This window comes from Callospermophilus lateralis, chromosome 19 (assembly GCF_048772815.1).
Source record: "Callospermophilus lateralis isolate mCalLat2 chromosome 19, mCalLat2.hap1, whole genome shotgun sequence".
In the NCBI taxonomy this organism is placed as follows: domain Eukaryota; kingdom Metazoa; phylum Chordata; class Mammalia; order Rodentia; family Sciuridae; genus Callospermophilus; species Callospermophilus lateralis.
This window is the reverse complement of record NC_135323.1, coordinates 7,268,241-7,284,074: the sequence shown is the minus strand read 5'-3', so window position 1 is coordinate 7,284,074 and position 15,834 is coordinate 7,268,241. Positions and strand designations below refer to the sequence as shown.

The 15,834-nt window shown below is 53.6% G+C and overlaps 3 protein-coding genes across 8 annotated transcripts; 1 reads left to right on the top strand and 2 right to left on the bottom strand.

Annotated features, from left to right (window-relative positions):
• The first annotated feature begins 6,461 nt into the window (after window positions 1-6,461).
• On the top strand, window positions 6,462-11,916 carry Mlst8 (MTOR associated protein MLST8). 5 transcript variants are annotated; one of them, XM_076841009.2, is made up of 9 exons: window positions 6,462-6,529; window positions 6,966-7,168; window positions 7,337-7,385; window positions 7,472-7,634; window positions 8,003-8,078; window positions 8,151-8,303; window positions 8,880-9,004; window positions 9,140-9,303; window positions 11,540-11,916. In XM_076841009.2, exons 2-9 carry the CDS (start codon window positions 7,040-7,042, stop codon window positions 11,821-11,823), a joined length of 1,143 nt encoding a protein of 380 aa, XP_076697124.1. In that variant the 5' UTR covers window positions 6,462-6,529; window positions 6,966-7,039; the 3' UTR covers window positions 11,824-11,916. The 5 variants fall into 5 exon arrangements, with proteins under 5 accessions (XP_076697124.1, XP_076697122.1, XP_076697126.1 ...); XM_076841007.2 differs by having other exon boundaries at window positions 7,334-7,385; XM_076841011.2 differs by having other exon boundaries at window positions 9,414-11,632.
• Window positions 9,916-13,218, bottom strand: Bricd5 (BRICHOS domain containing 5). 2 transcript variants are annotated; one of them, XM_076841015.2, is made up of 5 exons: window positions 11,172-13,218; window positions 10,786-10,941; window positions 10,614-10,715; window positions 10,238-10,391; window positions 9,916-10,132 (listed from the first exon to the last, which is right to left on the bottom strand). In XM_076841015.2, exons 1-5 carry the CDS (start codon window positions 11,499-11,501, stop codon window positions 10,038-10,040), a joined length of 837 nt encoding a protein of 278 aa, XP_076697130.1. In that variant the 5' UTR covers window positions 11,502-13,218; the 3' UTR covers window positions 9,916-10,037. The 2 variants fall into 2 exon arrangements, with proteins under 2 accessions (XP_076697130.1, XP_076697128.1); XM_076841013.2 differs by having other exon boundaries at window positions 9,916-10,391.
• A 100-nt stretch (window positions 13,219-13,318) lies between these two features.
• Pgp (phosphoglycolate phosphatase) lies at window positions 13,319-15,349 on the bottom strand. The gene is made up of 2 exons (XM_076841012.2): window positions 14,657-15,349; window positions 13,319-14,563 (listed from the first exon to the last, which is right to left on the bottom strand). The coding sequence occupies exons 1-2, from the start codon at window positions 15,294-15,296 to the stop codon at window positions 14,238-14,240; spliced, it is 966 nt and encodes a 321-aa protein (XP_076697127.1). The 5' UTR covers window positions 15,297-15,349; the 3' UTR covers window positions 13,319-14,237.
• Window positions 15,350-15,834: the final 485 nt, after the last annotated feature.

Below are 15,834 nucleotides of genomic sequence, written 5' to 3'. Positions count from 1 at the left end.
GGCTTGTTAAGGTAAACCCTTATGCCTGACATTTGCAGAGCCTGGGGCACAAACAAACACAGGCCCACTCACAGAATATCGGAATTTTTAAATATTTTAACTCACACTAGAAACATGTTAAATAAAATATATTCTGTTCTCCTACCTTGACAAATATACCTTCATCTAAATTTGAATTCAGAATTCTTGGATTCCTTCTGGATCATGAACTGGTACCTGCCTGCAGCCCACTCCTCTCTCTACCCAGCTCCAGTGCTACCCACACTCCACAAACAGGCATTCCTGAGCACCCAGTTATGTGGCCCACCTTCAGGAGGACAGACTGAGGAAGAGGGCTGTACAGATTCTGGGAGTGGGCTTGAGGCCTTTGCTTCAGGGAATTCCAGAGCCCCAAGTATATGGTACATTCTTGTGTGGTCTAGAAGGGGTAGCTGGGTTCCAGGTGGGCTACTGCTCAAGGACCCACAGATTCCTAACCCCACAGGGTGACATGTAGCAGGAGGAGAGCCAGAGCCTTCCCCTACTAGGTGAGGCAGAGCCCAGAAAGGGTCCAGAAGCCCCAGGTCAGATACTGCTAGCCAGTGACCTTGGACAGTTCCTCAGCTGCTTCCTCTGTAAAATGGGCCAGCAGTTCTGTCTGCAGCCCAGGTTGATGGGAAGGTCCACATGGGAACAGAGATGTGCACCTGCCTGGGGTCCCCCAAGCCTAAGGATGAGGGCAGCAGGGCGGGCAGCCACTCTGGTGGGGGACGAGGATGCAGAGGTGTGGGACTCAGGCAGTCCTCCAGGAAGTCAGGCCTCTGAGGAGGATCCTGGGAGGAGGGGCCGCTGAGCCAGCAAAACTGCTGAAGCTCAGTCTAGGGGAGAGCTGGCGACAGCTTCACTGCAGCCGAAGCTGGCCTCCTTCCTGGATGCATGACTGCCACAGAGCAGTTCCTGCCGGTGCCCCTGGCTGTGTACCTGCTCAGGTTTTTCCCTGGTGCCCCTCCTGCCACCCAAAATCTTATTGCCTAGCTTGTTGTGTAAAAGGGGGATGGCAAATATGCCTTCCCCATGGGCTGCAGGAAACATGCAGCATGTGCTAGCTGCACAGTTCCTGTCATTTGTGTGGACGCCACCTCTGCAAAGTGCTGTGCTAGTACCTGACACCCCAAGAAGCTCAATGACCACGTGCCCTGGCCTCACTCCTGCCCAGCAGAGATGCTGGGGCTGCTCAGACAGGTTAGGGGCCCTGTCAGCTACTCCTGGGTTAGGGCACCTGTAGCCTTCCTTGCCCTCAGCCCCCTGCTGCACCCTGAGCCCCACAGAAAAGGCAACAGCTCAGGGCCTGGGATCAAGGGGACCCACATACATCTGGCCACACTTTCCCTCAGCCCATTTCTTCCTTCTGCTCTTAGGCTCCATTGTGGCTATTCCCCAATGTTGCCCCCAAGCCTGCTCTGAAGCTGCCTCTGGGAAGGTCATTTCTCCTTCAAGAGAAAGATGAGCAGGACATATGAGGTGGAAGGGCTGCCTGGGGAGCAATCTCCCTGGCCAGGGGAGAGTTGGGTTGGACAGGATGGGTTTTGGCCAGGATCTGGATGAAACTTGGGCTCCACCATGTTCTAGCTATATGCTTTCAACTGCAATTCTATATCTCTGACTCCCAGTTCTCTTTCTCCAAATGGGAGTGTATCCTCCTCTGGAGAGTCATTATGAGGACCTGATACTTAGTGCTTAAAAGACTTTTCATGAGCTGGTAAGGTGACCCACTCCTGTAATCTCAGCAACTCAGGGTCTAAAGCAGGAGGATTGCAAGTTCAAGGCCAGCCTCAGCAATTTAACAAGTCAATCTCAAAATAAAAATTGAAAAGGGGTGAGGATGTAGCTCCGTGGTAGAGCACCCCAGATTCCATCCCCAGCACCATACACATGTGTGTGCGTGCACATGCATGCACGCACACACACACACACACACACCACAAAGGAAAAAAATAAAAGACTCATCACAGTTTTGGTGGTTCTTCAAAAAGTTGAATATAGAGTCAACATATGACCCAGCAATTACACTCTTGGGAATACGCCACGTGTCCACATGAATAAAATGTGGCCCATCCACACAATGGAATATTATTCAGCCACAGAAAGGAACGAAGCCCTAATATACAACACGAATGAACCTTGAAAACCATGCTGAGTGAGAGAAACCAGCTGTGAAAGGCCACAGTTGCATGATTCCATTGATGTGAAATGTGTAGAATAGACAAATTCAGAGAGAAAGAAAGTGGATTAGGATTGCCAGGGGCTGGGTTTGGGGTGCTTTGTAGGTGTAGTTCTCCTTTGGGGATGATGGGAGTGGTGGTTGCACAATGTTGTTAGCAGACTAAATCACTGAATAGTCTTGCTTTATTTATTTATTTATTTAAAACTCTGACACCCTCTCAGATTTTTGGGGAGGGATACCAAGATTGAACTCAGGGGCACTCAGCCACTGAGCCACATCCCCAGCCCTATTTTGTATTTTACATAGAGACAGGGTCTCACTGAGCTGCTTAGCACCTCACTGTTGCTGAGGCTGGCTTTGAACTCACAATCCTCCTGTCTCAGTCTCCTGAGCCACCCGGATTATAGGCATATGCCACTGTGCCTTGCTCGCTCCATTTTTTTAAAAATATTTTTTAGTTGTAGTTGACACAATATCTTTATTTTATTTTTATGTGGTGCTGAGGATCAAACCCAGGGCCTCGAACGTGCTAGACGAGCTCTCTACCGTTGAGCCACAGCCCCAACCCTGCTCTCTCCATTTTTAAAAAATTCTTTTTTTTTTAATTTTTTTTTTTAGTTGTATTGGACCAAAATACCTTTATTTATTTATTTATTTTTATGTGGTGCTGAGGATCGAACCCAGAGCTGAGCCGGGTTAGGTGAGCTGAGCCCCAGCCTCAGCCCTTCTCTCCACTTTTTTTTTAAGAATACTTTTTTAGGGGGCTGGGGATGTGGCTCAAGCGGTAGCGCGCTCGCCTGGCATGCATGTGGCCCGGGGTCGATCCTCAGCACCACATGCAAACAAAGATGTTGTGTCCGCCAAAAACTAAAAAATAAATATTAAAATTCTCTCTCTCTCTCACTTAAAAAAAGAATATATTTTTAGTTACTGATAGACTTTTATTTTATATATTTATATATGGTGCTGAGAATTGAATCCATTGCCTCACACATGCCAGACAAGTGCACTACTGCTGAGCCCCAGCCCTAGCCCCAGCCCCTGAGTCTTGCCCTGCTGCCCAGGCTGGTTTCAAACTCCTCCAGCCTCAGCCTTCTGAGTAGTTAGGATGGCAGGCACGCGTTACTGTGCCTGACTAAACTGTTTACTATATTTATTTATTTATTTTAAAATATTTTTTTGGTTGTTGATGGATCTTTATATTATTCATTTATTAATACGTGGTGCTGAGAATCAAACCCAGTGCCTCATACTTGAGGCAAGTGCTCTACCACTGAGCCACAACCCCAGCCCCTGAATTGTTCACTTCAAATGGTTAATTTCTTTTTTGGTATGGGGATTGAACTCAGGGTCACTCCGCCCTATTTTCTATTTTATTTAGAGACAGGGTCTCACTGAGTTGCTTAGCACCTTGCTTTTGCTGAGGCTGGCTTTGAACTCGTGATCCTCCTATCTCAGCCTCCCAAGTCGCTGGGCTTATAGGCGGGTCCATTGCGCCCAGCTGAAATGATTAATTTTTGCTATGTGAATTTCACACCAATTAAAACAGAAATACCCAGCACAAAGTCCCACATACAACAAACCCTCAAAGTACAGGTAAAGGTGCCAAAGTTGAAGAATTGGCGGGTAAAGGTTTAGAGGTAAGAACATCCTAGGTGCAGGCACAGGATGCAAGTGAGAGCCTGTTGTTTTGTGACCTATTGGGAGGAGAGACCAGGAAGCCACAGGGTAGGCAGGAGCCAGGTCCAAGAGCCTGCAGGGTACCAGGGACCCCTGAAAGCCCTGTGGGGTGGTAAGGCCAGATTGGTTTGTAAAAGACCACTCTAGAATGCAGAGTGGTTGAATGGCCGGGCACTGTGGCTGTGGCCCATACCTGTAAGTTCAAAGCCAGCCTCAGCAACTTAGTGATGCCCTAAGCAACTTAGCAAGACCATGTCTCAAAATAAAAAAAAAAATGAAAAAGGCTGGGGATGTGGCTTTGTGCTAAGTATCTCTGGGTTTAATCCCTGGTACCCAAAAAAAAAAAAAAAAAAGGTAGGGGCTGGTGGTATAGCTCAGTAGTAGAGCTCTTGCTTAGCACATGTGAGGCATTGGGTTAGATCCTCAGCACCACATGAAAATAAGTATCGGGGCTGGGGATGTGGCTCAAGCGGTAGCATGCTCGCCTGGCATGCTTGCGGCCCGGGTTCGATCCTCAGCACCACATACAAACAAAGATGTTGTGTCTGCCAAAAACTGAAAAATAAATATTAAAAATTAAAAAAAAAGTTTTAAAAAAAGAAAATAAGTAAGTAAAATAAATATGGTGTCTATCTACAACTAAAAGAATTTTTTAAAATGTGGGTGTGTGGACTGAGGAAGCTGTTATGCGGGGGCATGGGGGCAAAGCAGAGCATCGGAAGAGGACAGAGATCAGTAGGAGGTGAAACCAGGAGCTGAATGAGGCATGGTGGCACATGCCTGTAATCCCAGCTACTTGTGAGGCTGAGGCAGGAAGACTGCAAGTTCAAGGCCAGCCTGGGTCACTTAGTGAGACCCTGTCTCAAAATAAAATAAAACAAAGGGCTGGGATGTCACTCAGTAGTAGAGCACTTGGTTAGCTTTAACAAGGCCCTGGGTACAATCTCCTGTACTGGGGGAAAAACAAAAACAAAACAAAACAAACAAAGAAACAAACAAAAAAAAAAAAACAGTGGTTGAAGGGAAGAGAGAGGGAGGGTGATGTGTCCAGATCGCACCCAGCTGTAACACAAGTGGGCACTGTTCATGGAAGGGCAGACAGCAAGGAATTGCCTTGGCCATGGAAGGTGATGTCCTCTGTGTGGCTTATGAGGAGCTGTGTTTTTTTATTTATTCATTGGTACTGGGGATTGAACCAGGGGCACTTTTGCCACTGAGCCACATCTGCAGCCTTTCTTATTTTGAGTCAGGGCTGCCCAGGCTGGCCTTGAATTTGCAATCTCTCTGCCTCAGCCTCGTGAGTCACTGGGATTGTATGTGTGCAACTGCACCTGACAAGGGGCCACGTTTAACAGAGAGCTTAATGTGTTTCAAGGGCTGAGGCTCCAGAAGCTGCTAGGACTGGAGACAGGATGGAAAGACCCCCAAAGAAAGGATGGCATTGGAAGCCATGGAGCTCGTGGCTGTGAGCCCCCAGGAATTTTGTGTTGCAGATAGATTTCTGGAGGGTATTAGTCTCTGCAGGAAGGCAGAGAAAGATCTGGTGCCAGGACACTAAGCAAGGAAATGGAAGATTTTCAGGCGTGATGCTGTAAACCACTATACAGATGTGTCAGAAAGTGGGAGAAAAAGTATCCATTGGACTTGGCAAAGTGTAATGGCTGCTGACCTTGAAGAATTTTCATTGGCGAGCTGGAGGTAAAGTTGGGGAATGAGCTGGGGCAGGGAAGTGGAGCTAGCAAGAGGTGAGGACAGTTCTTTAAAGGGGAGAATAGCAAATATAAGGAGAGGATGTGGGGTTTCTTAAAAGACTAGAGGCTAGAAAGTAGAGGTGGGCATGGTATTAGAAAGGAGGGTTCCTGGGACCCAGAGTCTGGGTGGATGTGCCAGGGACTTGGTATCAGTCAAGAGGCCAGATCCACCTGCTCTGTGGGCACAGGAAAAGGGGGTTGCAGCCAAGTCCACAAGTGTGGTGGTAAGAAACCCTAGGGAGCCTGTTTCAAGGGCTGAGGCCACGTGCTTGGGTTCAGAAGGATGGAATGGAAAAGCAGGTATGAGGGTCTAGAATTGTAAAGGGATCCCTGGGCTGAGCTAGGTGCACCAAGACTCAGAATGGGGCTGGATAGGTTTGAAAGATCCTGGACTAGGGCTGCCAGATCTAGCAAATTAAACTACAGAATAACCAGTCACATTTGAGTTTGTATAAGCAAGTAAGTTTTTGGTATAACTGTATCCCACTCAGTGTTTGGGATATATTTACAATAAAAAGTTATTTGTTGCTTGTCTGAAATTCAAGTTCTGTAATTTGCCTGGCAATCCCAGCCTGTCATGGTAGAGCAGTGGGTCGGGGAGGACAAGGGGATGGCATGACACTGCCTGGGGCCCAAGCCTGAAAATGGGCAGCCGCGCCAGGGGGGCTGGGTGCCGAGTGAGCCTGAGGTCCGAGCCACGACTAGCATCTGCTCCGCCCCTAGGTTTTCTTGGAGTCCCCGCCCCAGTACTTTGGTCTCGTCCTCTCCCCCTATCGAGCCCATGGTCTCGCCCTGAAGATTCATCGATATCTCTACGCTCCTCCCCGGCCTCTATCGACTCGCTCCCGCTCCCCTCACCGTCCTGGACTACGGTAGAATGCGGAGTGCGTGTAAGGTACGGAGGCCGTGGGACGAGGGCCGGGAATCGGCTTATGGGTGGCTAGGAGGGCGCAATCGGGGGAAGCTGGCCAGCAGAAGGAAGGCAAGACAGTCGGCGGAGTCTAGGGGATCTCGAGGGTCCAGACGGCCAACGCCCCCTCCCATCAGGTCTAGCCATCGACCAGCTACGCATGCGCAGCCGTAGCGCTCGGGTTTCTTAGACTCCCGCCGCCTGCGCGTGCGCGGCCCGCCCCTGCGGCAGAGGTGCCCCGCGTGACTGCCCCCTGCCGACCGCAGACTGCTTGTCGTCCCCGATGGTCTCTCGCCTGCTGTGCGCGTCCCAGAACCTGTATGAGCCAGTTTCCCGGTCTTTAAAGTCAGATTAATACATATCTCTGAGCTCCGTGTGGACGCAGAGGGCATCCCCTAAATACTATTTTTCTCCCCTCCAGATGCTCTGAACTTTGCTCCTTGCCCATCAGCTCTTCGTCCCTGTACAGGCTATATTCTTCCCAGCACCTGCACCATGAACACATCCCCAGGCACAGTGGGCAGTGACCCAGTCATTTTGGCTACCGCGGGCTATGACCACACTGTGCGGTTCTGGCAGGCCCACAGTGGAATCTGCACTCGCACTGTGCAGCACCAGGACTCCGTATCCTCCACCTGGGTGGTGGGCGGGATGGTGCTGGGCTGGATAACCAGGTGGGGTTGATGGCTTGGGGTGGGAAGTAGGCAGCAGCCCAAGCCAGGTGGTGGAGGCCTTGGAGGACCCCTAGTCTCAGGGTTCCCTTCCCATCATCCTCCTTAACACACACAGCAGGTGAATGCATTGGAGATCACCCCAGATCGCAGCATGATTGCTGCTGCAGGTAACTGTGACTCTTGACCTCTGATCCCTGACCTCTAGCAGGTCAACCTGGGCATAACCGTTCTTCAGTTGAGCCTGTGTCCTTAGGTTACCAGCACATCCGCATGTATGATCTCAACTCCAATAACCCCAATCCCATCATCAGCTATGACGGAGTCAATAAGAACATAGCATCTGTGGGCTTTCATGAGGACGGCCGCTGGATGTACACAGGCGGGGAGGACTGTACAGCCCGAATCTGGGATCTCAGGTGTCGGGTGTTGGGCAGGAGGGGCCCACTATCCAAGGGTGAGGGGGGGCAGGCCAAGGGACCATCTTTGGGTAGATTCTCTCCAAGAAGAGGCTAATCCAGGGGGGCTTTGTGTGGGTGGTTTATGGAGGGAAGGAGAAAAGCAGGTTGGAGGGAATTGCATCCAAGAACTAGCTCTGCCTTGAGGCAAGGGGACAGGCTTTCATTCCCCTTGTCAGTCACTGGTGTCAGGCTACTGCCTGGAGTGAAGGACCGAACCTCATAAGTGTTCCTATAAGGTAGCTTCCATCAGCAGGGCGACAAGAGAGGGCATCTGGTGGGGTACCAACAGCATCCACCAGAGACAGTGTGTAACCTCATCTCCACAGGTCTCGGAACCTGCAGTGCCAGCGGATCTTCCAGGTGAATGCACCCATTAACTGTGTGTGCCTGCATCCCAACCAGGTGAGGGGTGATTACTCATGGGTCTGGGAACAGTAACGGTCCTGCCACACCTCACTTCCCCTGCACCCCCAGGCAGAGCTCATCGTGGGTGACCAGAGCGGTGCTATCCACATCTGGGATCTGAAAACAGATCACAATGAGCAGCTGATCCCTGAACCTGAGGTCTCCATCACATCTGCCCACATTGACCCTGATGCTAGCTACATGGCAGCAGTCAATAGCACTGTGAGTCCTTGAGGGGAATGCAGAGGCAGGGGCAGCTCAGCACCCAGCCACCTATCCCCTGCAGATGGATTCATTCCCTGGTGTTCCTTAGGCCCCATCCCCTGATCCATCTCCCTCAGCTAGATCCCAGAAGCCCCTACTCCTCCCAAAAGCCAGTGGAATTCTGAGGTTCGGTTTTTGCTCTCCAATTACATTTTTCTCCCTTCACTTCACTTAGATTCCAGTGCCTCACTTGTCCATGCCCCAGTCCTCCCTCCTCACAGCCTTGGCCTGAGGCACTCTGAGTTCTTTCTTCTCCTTTCCTTCTGCATAGCTCCACTGGCCAGCAGCCAAGGTGTATGTGAGTCCTTGGCCAGCGTGGCCTCCTACACTTGGCTGGCTGGACATGGCCCTTGTTTGAGGTCAGTCTTCCCAGGGGCCTCGTATAGGAAGGACTCAAAGTGCCAGTCTGCACGCCCTGGCCCAGGACTCTTGTGTATGTTGATCCCTAGTGTTGGTGGATCTTGGGTTCAGGTCTAGCCCTCAGAGCGTTCTCTGAGACTCAGGGTTTCAAGTGACTTCCTTCTTGCCCTATAGGGAAACTGTTACGTCTGGAATCTGACAGGGGGCATTGGTGATGAAGTGACCCAGCTTATCCCCAAGACCAAGATACCAGCTCATACACGCTATGCCCTGCAGTGCCGCTTTAGCCCTGATTCCACGTGCGTATAGGACCTGGTAACCCAGGAGGGGATCTGCCTGCGACTGGGCGAATGATGGATCCTGCCTAATGCATGGCAGGGGGTTCAGGTGGGGATGGCTATTGTATGACACCCCATACTCTGAACCCATCCTAGGCTCCTTGCCACCTGCTCAGCTGACCAGACATGCAAGATTTGGAGGACATCCAATTTCTCCCTGATGACAGAGCTCAGCATCAAGAGCAGCAATCCTGGGGAGTCATCTCGAGGTTGGATGTGGGGCTGTGCCTTCTCAGGGGACTCTCAGTACATTGTTACAGGTGAGCCTTGCCTTCCTGCTTTGACCTCCAGAGTGGCTCATGACAGCTGCTGCTGCTTCTCTGCCTTAAGCTGTCCTGGCTCTGAGCTTTTGCCTAATCCCTCCTTGCAGCTTCCTCTGACAACCTGGCCCGGCTCTGGTGTGTGGAGACTGGAGAGATTAAGAGAGAGTATGGTGGCCACCAGAAAGCTGTCGTCTGTTTGGCGTTCAATGACAGTGTGCTTGGCTAGCCCTTGCCCCTCAGGATCACAGGCAGCAACTGGGCAGCTGGGACTGCCTGGTGCAGTGGCTGTAGCTTGTTGGACCTGTATACTACTCAGGTCAGAGTGAAACTCTGAGACCAGCCTTTGCCCACCATGCTAGCTGGACTGACTGGGCTACCCCTCCCTCTTGCCAGGCCTGCCCCCAATTGCCCATTGACTCAGGATGTACATGTCTGGGCTGGGAGAGCCTGCACTCCCTTCCGGGATGTGGGACTTATGGGGTTTAGAGTTTCTGAGAGGACCCAAGCTGGTGCCCACCTGCCAAGTCATGTTCCTCCTCCCCCTCATTCTCCTTTCTGCCCCTGTTCAGGGCCCAAGGACCCAGAGACCACCACCATGGCCAGGTGGAATTGTTTATTAGTCCCTGTCAGCAGCTGCGCCCTCCAGGTGCTGGTGACATAGCCAACTTAACTAGCCTGTGGGACCATGGGTAGTCCATGGGGCAGTGGCCAGGCTGGGCCAGGCAGAGGGCTTAGTCTGGGAGGTAATAAAAGCAGACAGACACACAGATGTTGCTTGGGAAGCAGATGTCAATGCAGAGATAGATCAGCCGCTGCCTCTGGGGCCCTGGGTGGGAGGGAGACTCATGAATTTCCAAAGCACTCCTACGCAGTTCTGTAGATTGTTCTGCAGGAGCCACACAGCCCCTCCACACATCCTGCCCCAACTCACCCTCAGCTTGACGGGCCCAGTAGATGGGGGTCTTTGCACAAAGGTGCTGCACTGAAGCCCCCACCTGGGCAGGATCCACAGTGTGGCTCCCAAGCACTGCCAGCAGCTCCTGGGCATGGTGGGTGTCATGACCTTGGCTGAGAGACCCTTGGGCCTGCAGAAAGGCTGTGGTGGGCTATGGCATGGGGGTTTCCCTCCTCCTGGCTGGGCAGGTACTCACATCCCACACCCACCTGCCAGCCCCACCTTCTACTTTTGTCAGCAGCCTCAGCTAAGGGAAGATAGAGCTTTCTGTTTCCCTGAAACCAGAGCCCCAACTGGGCCGCACACAGGACCCTTTGTCTGGCCCCTGGCCTGGTGGTGGAACCATGCTCACCCTGGAGGTGTTCATCAGCAGCTGCAGGGTTTCCCGATCTCGGGCCTCCATCAGGCGGAGAAAGCAGGCCTGGTGCTCTGCAGGGCGGTAACAGATGCAGCCCTGGGGAGGCAGGTGGGTGAGGCAGGGCCACCCCAGCACCTGTGGATTGATCCCCTCCCCACCCACTCACGCTCTGCCCGTCGAACAGCACTGCCCAGCTGCGGTTGCTCTGAGGTGGAGTCACTATAATGGTTGCCATATTCTGGGCCATGTCCACGATGGTGGTTTGATTGGACCAGGGCACTTGAGGGCTTGGGAAGGTCAGCCGGAGCATCTGCAGCAATGGCTGAGAATGGGAAGTGGGAGTTCAGCTGGGCAGGCTGAGCAGCCCCATAAGCCCCTATCCCTGGGCTGCAGCATTTCAACATCATGTGAATGGGCCTGTCCACCCTCTGGTACTCTGCTTTAAGGCCAGTATTAGTATTAGGGCCTACTTTGGGTCCTGGCTCCACTGGAAGACCAACCTCCCTGACCCCTTCCCACTGCCCATATCCCTGGGCCTCAGGTGGGGCTCACCTTGGAAGGGCTATGAGCAAACCCAAGAAGCCCTCCGGCCACAGCCCCTGCAGTAGCCAGTGCCAGCAGCAATAACAGCAGGCTTGTAGTTCTCCAGCCCCAGTGGCAGGGCTTGGTCTTCACCTGGGGGCATACTGCAGTCAGTGAGGCTACTGAGTTAGAGACCAGGGAGCAGGTTTGCTTAGGGAAAAGAGGGGATAAGGTGGGGTAGGTGGTGTCCCCTGTCCCCTGCCCTGGACAGCCCCAGGTTTTTGTCCCAAGAATGATAGAGGTACTCACCTCTGTAGGCCCAGGCCTGGGGCTCTCTGTGTGGCTGCTTCCTTGCTCCATGCTGCAGCCCCTGCTGACAATGCACTGATTGTTTGCAGCCCCTTGGAGGAGTTGGCCCGGAAAACCTCAGGATGACTCTGATGAGCCAAACAACTGCCTCCTCCCCAGCTCAGTATCTGATGTCGAGGTCAGAGCTAGGACAGCCCCCTCTCCCACTGAGGATGCCAGTCATCAGGCCTGGCTCTTGACACCTATCTTGTACCAACAGAACAATATGAGGTCTGCAGGCTTCAGTGGGAATCTAGTCCAGCTGATTCATTGCAGGCAGCCCAGGCCCAGCCAAATGATTCTGTCTGGTTGGAACAGATTTGATGTGTCTTAGTCTGTTTCCAGTTCAGTTACCTGCAGACTCCCAGAGGTGGGCATGGTCCCTGGCACCCAGGGAGCCATCATTAAATACAAACTGTTCAACAAATAGACTGTTGCCTATTCATTGTCACTAGTATACAGATGGGCACTGCTTCCCTCCCCTCCTGGTGCCTACCAGCAGCTTCCCAGCCCCCTCCAATATCACTCAGGGCTTTGGGCATCCTTTAGAGTACGTGCCTGGAACGCAAGAGTTCCAGGCTGGGTCACCAACTGGCGGCCTCATGGAGTTTCCCACCTGCCAAGGATGTTTAGGTCGGGTGTGTGCCCCAGGGTGGCTTATTTCCAACTCTGTTCTGCTCACTGCCCTAGTCCTGGTCTCTCTTCAGCCATCTGATGCTTGGTAACTTAGTTGTGTGTGCTTTTCCCAGTTTCACCCTTTGACCCTATCCTGCTCTGGTTTTGTACCCTGCTTTTCCTGATCCTCAGAACCTACTCTGTAACAGGCCTGAAATGGGGTGAATCTGCAGTGCTCAATGTTCCAGCTCTGGAAGGCTCTGGAATTGGAATCCCAGACTGGCCTTTTCCTTTCAGACCTCCCATCCTGCCCCCCACCTGCAGCTAGATAGCGGCCACCGGCCACCTTGGTGTTGCTACACAGGTGAAAGGAAGGAAGACCCAGTCAGCATGGGTTTGAGAGTTTAATGTGCATTTGGGTTCACACAGTGCAAGGAGCCAGAGATGGGGTGCACACAGGCTCCCAGAAGTGGGAGGAATTGCTGGCTGCTGCACCTGCCACGTGCTCCTGGTGTGGGTGACAATGCCCTGACAGGCCTGCTCAATATCCAGACCCACCTTGAGTCAACCTTGCAGAGCCAACGTCAGCACCACCAATCTTACAGGCATGGCTGCCCTCCCGTTGCCTTGTGGCATGGCCCCAGCCCAACCACCTTGGCCAGGACCAGCTGCAGGGATGGAATACCCTTTATTGCTCTGAGAACTTGGTGAACAGATTAAGGAGTACCATGACCACAAGGCTGGGAGAGAAGCCACTGGGTGCAGGGCAAGGCACCAGGAAGGAGTCAGCAGAAAGGAACAGCTTCCCAGCTCTGCCCTGCAAATGCTGCCGAGTCTACTCAGCAGGCTGCTAAAGGTCAGCAAACCCAGAGAACAGACAGAAAAGGCCAGAGCCCTTGTCAAGAACCCCTGGCTGGCTGGTAGGCTCTGCCAATTCTCCCACTGGCCATCAACAAAGGAGTCCAGGGCCAAGAGAGGTGGTCTCATGGGCTACTGATATCTAACCCCCACCCAAACCCAGGAGACAGGAGGATAGGAAAAGACTGGATGCTTTGTAAAAGAAATTCCTATTCTTAGAGACCTCTCTCCTTCCCCACCAAGAGGGTGCCCCAGATAACAGGCAGTCCTTGAGTAGCACATGCCTTTAGCTGTGCTGCTGCTTGCAGGGCATGCAGCCTTCAGTGGGATTTTCTCTATGAGATAGAGCATAGCTATTATACATTTAAAGATTAAATTTACTACTTGACAAAGTTGTTCACAAGTTGAAAAAAATTGTTATTTTTGGTACCAATGCTGCTCTGAGCTCCCTGTATAGCAGCCCAGACTGCAGCAAAGGCATCTATGCCCACTTGGCCCCTCAGCCGACAATGCACTCAGTCTGAGTCACCTGGGTTTAAATGCACACTTGAGATAGCTGAGGTTTAGCTGGGCTGATTTTACAGAACTGGGCAGCTGTATATGAGGAGCCGCAGCCCTGAGCATTTGAAATGGAACAGACAATTGTGACATCAAAGTGGTTTTCAAGGAAGCAGGGGAGAGTGGAGGGTGGTAAGGGCAACACCCCACACCTCAAACACAGGGTGACACCACTTGGGAGTAGCCCCTTCCTCCATTCCCGCCTTGCAGGTGAGGAGCTGGGACACAGCAGCTGCTCCTCTGCTGCATGACCATGCAGGGTGGGGGTTAGAAGCCTGGTCTGTTCTGTACAAATGTTTCACAACAGTCACAATAATCAGCCCCATTGCCCCTCTGCCCTTCAAGGGGGCTTAATCCCTGAATAAAATTTTCTGTCAAATACATGACACACTCCTAGACCTGCCTCATTATTATCAGCAGGGCCTGAAGTTACCTGAATCCTGGACAGATGCTATGCCTGCCCTTGCCAACACATCCAAGGCCCAGGACTTATCCCCACAATGCCCTCAAAGATTTAAAAGTGCATCTTAAAATATAAGCATCTGTAAACAACATTGCCCCCGGAATATTTACTTACAAAACTAACAAACACTTTTGCTTAACTCCAATTACACTCTGTGGTCACCTCCATGAGTGGATGCCTAAGCTCCACCTATTGATTTGGTTAAGTGACTTTGAATTTCTTTTTTTATTCTGGAGATTAAAGACACTAAATCTTTAACCTTGAAGGGCGGGCAAGAGGTCGGCTATGCTGTCAACATAGAAGTCAGGGACCATTTTCTTCTTAGACATGCAGTCACTTTCCTGATTACTCTTCACATCCTCGAGTGTAGAGACTCCAGTCAGGGTCAGGATGGTCTTCAAGCCACAGGTGACGCCCAGGAGGATGTCTGTGTCCAGACGGTCCCCCACCATGACGGTGCGTTCCGGGTTGATGCCGTACTCCTGGGACACGCAGTCGAAGATGAAGCGACTGGGCTTCCCAATGATGTCGGCCTGACGTTGGGCGGCCATCTCCACCGCTCGAACAAGACAGCCGGTACCTACGGGGCAGAAGGAGGGAAGGGGCCAAGGGATCAGAGGGCGGAGAGGGGCCGCAGCCCGCCCTCTGGCCTCCCGCCCCGGGGCGCACGGACCCGCGATGAAGTGGCCTTTCTCCAGGGGTAGCCGGTTGTCCATGTTGGTGCCCACAAGCAGGCAGCCGGGCTGCTGCAGATAGCGCACAGCCTTGGTGAGCTTCATGTAGCTGAAGTGCGGGTCGAAGCCCACCACCACAGCGCCCACGTCCGCCTCCAGCGGCTCGGCTAGCCAGTCGGCTGGGCTGTCGCCCCGCAGCGGCTCGGGCCCCACGCCCACGCTGGCGACGCCCACGGCCTCCAGCTCCGCGGCCAGGGCCGGGCTGCCCAGCACGTAGGCCTTCGGGGCCGGCGCGCCGGCCAAGCGCTGGCGCAGGTAGAGCGCGGTGCAGTAGGCCGTGCCGAAGACCTCCAGGCCCGCGCCGGGCCCCGCCGGGCCCCCGAAGCCCAGACGCTGCAGCTTCTCGGCGTAGGCCGCGCGCGTCTTGCTGCTGTTGTTGGTGATGAAGCCCAGGCGCTTGCCGCGGGCCCGCAGCGCCCTCAGGGTCTCGGGCGCGCCAGGCACGGCTGTCTCGCCGCGCCACAGCACGCCGTCGCAGTCGAACAGCAGCGTGTCCACGTCGGCCAGCAGCGCCTGGGCCCGCTCGGCGCTCAGCAGTACGCAGCGGGCGTCGTCGCCGCCGGCCTCCGCCTTCGCCATGGCCGCCCGCCGCCGTCACCGGCTGCCGCCGCCGCCGCCGCCACCGACCGCTCCTTGCAGCCGCCCGCCGCAGGGCCCGCCCCGCCCCCGGAGCGCTCATTGGCTCTGCGTCTCGCGCGTGTTGCTCATTGGTCGCTGCCTGCGCCAATCCGTCTCTGTTTTCTGCGGGCTGAAGGAGCTCGGCTCCAACCGCCTCGACCGGACACGAGGAAGCGGCAGACCATTGGCTGCAGGGCTTGGGGCTCATTGGTGATTGGTTGGCAGGGCGCCAACCGGCATTCGGAGTAGAGCGCTAGCTGTGGAGACGCTGCTGTCTGAGAGCCGCGCAACACGTAAAGCCGCTGTTTATTGGCAGCTGCAGGGCAGCTCGCCCATTGGAGGCGGGTGGTCAGCCTAGGTGACGGAGGCCCATGGTTAAGGGACCCCAGGCCGGGCCGGCTGCTGATTGGCTGGCTAGTCTCGAGGTCATGCGGGCGGGGTTTTTCGCGTGAGCGTGGCGGGAGGGGCCGCTGTCGGCCTGTGGTTGGAGTCACGTCCT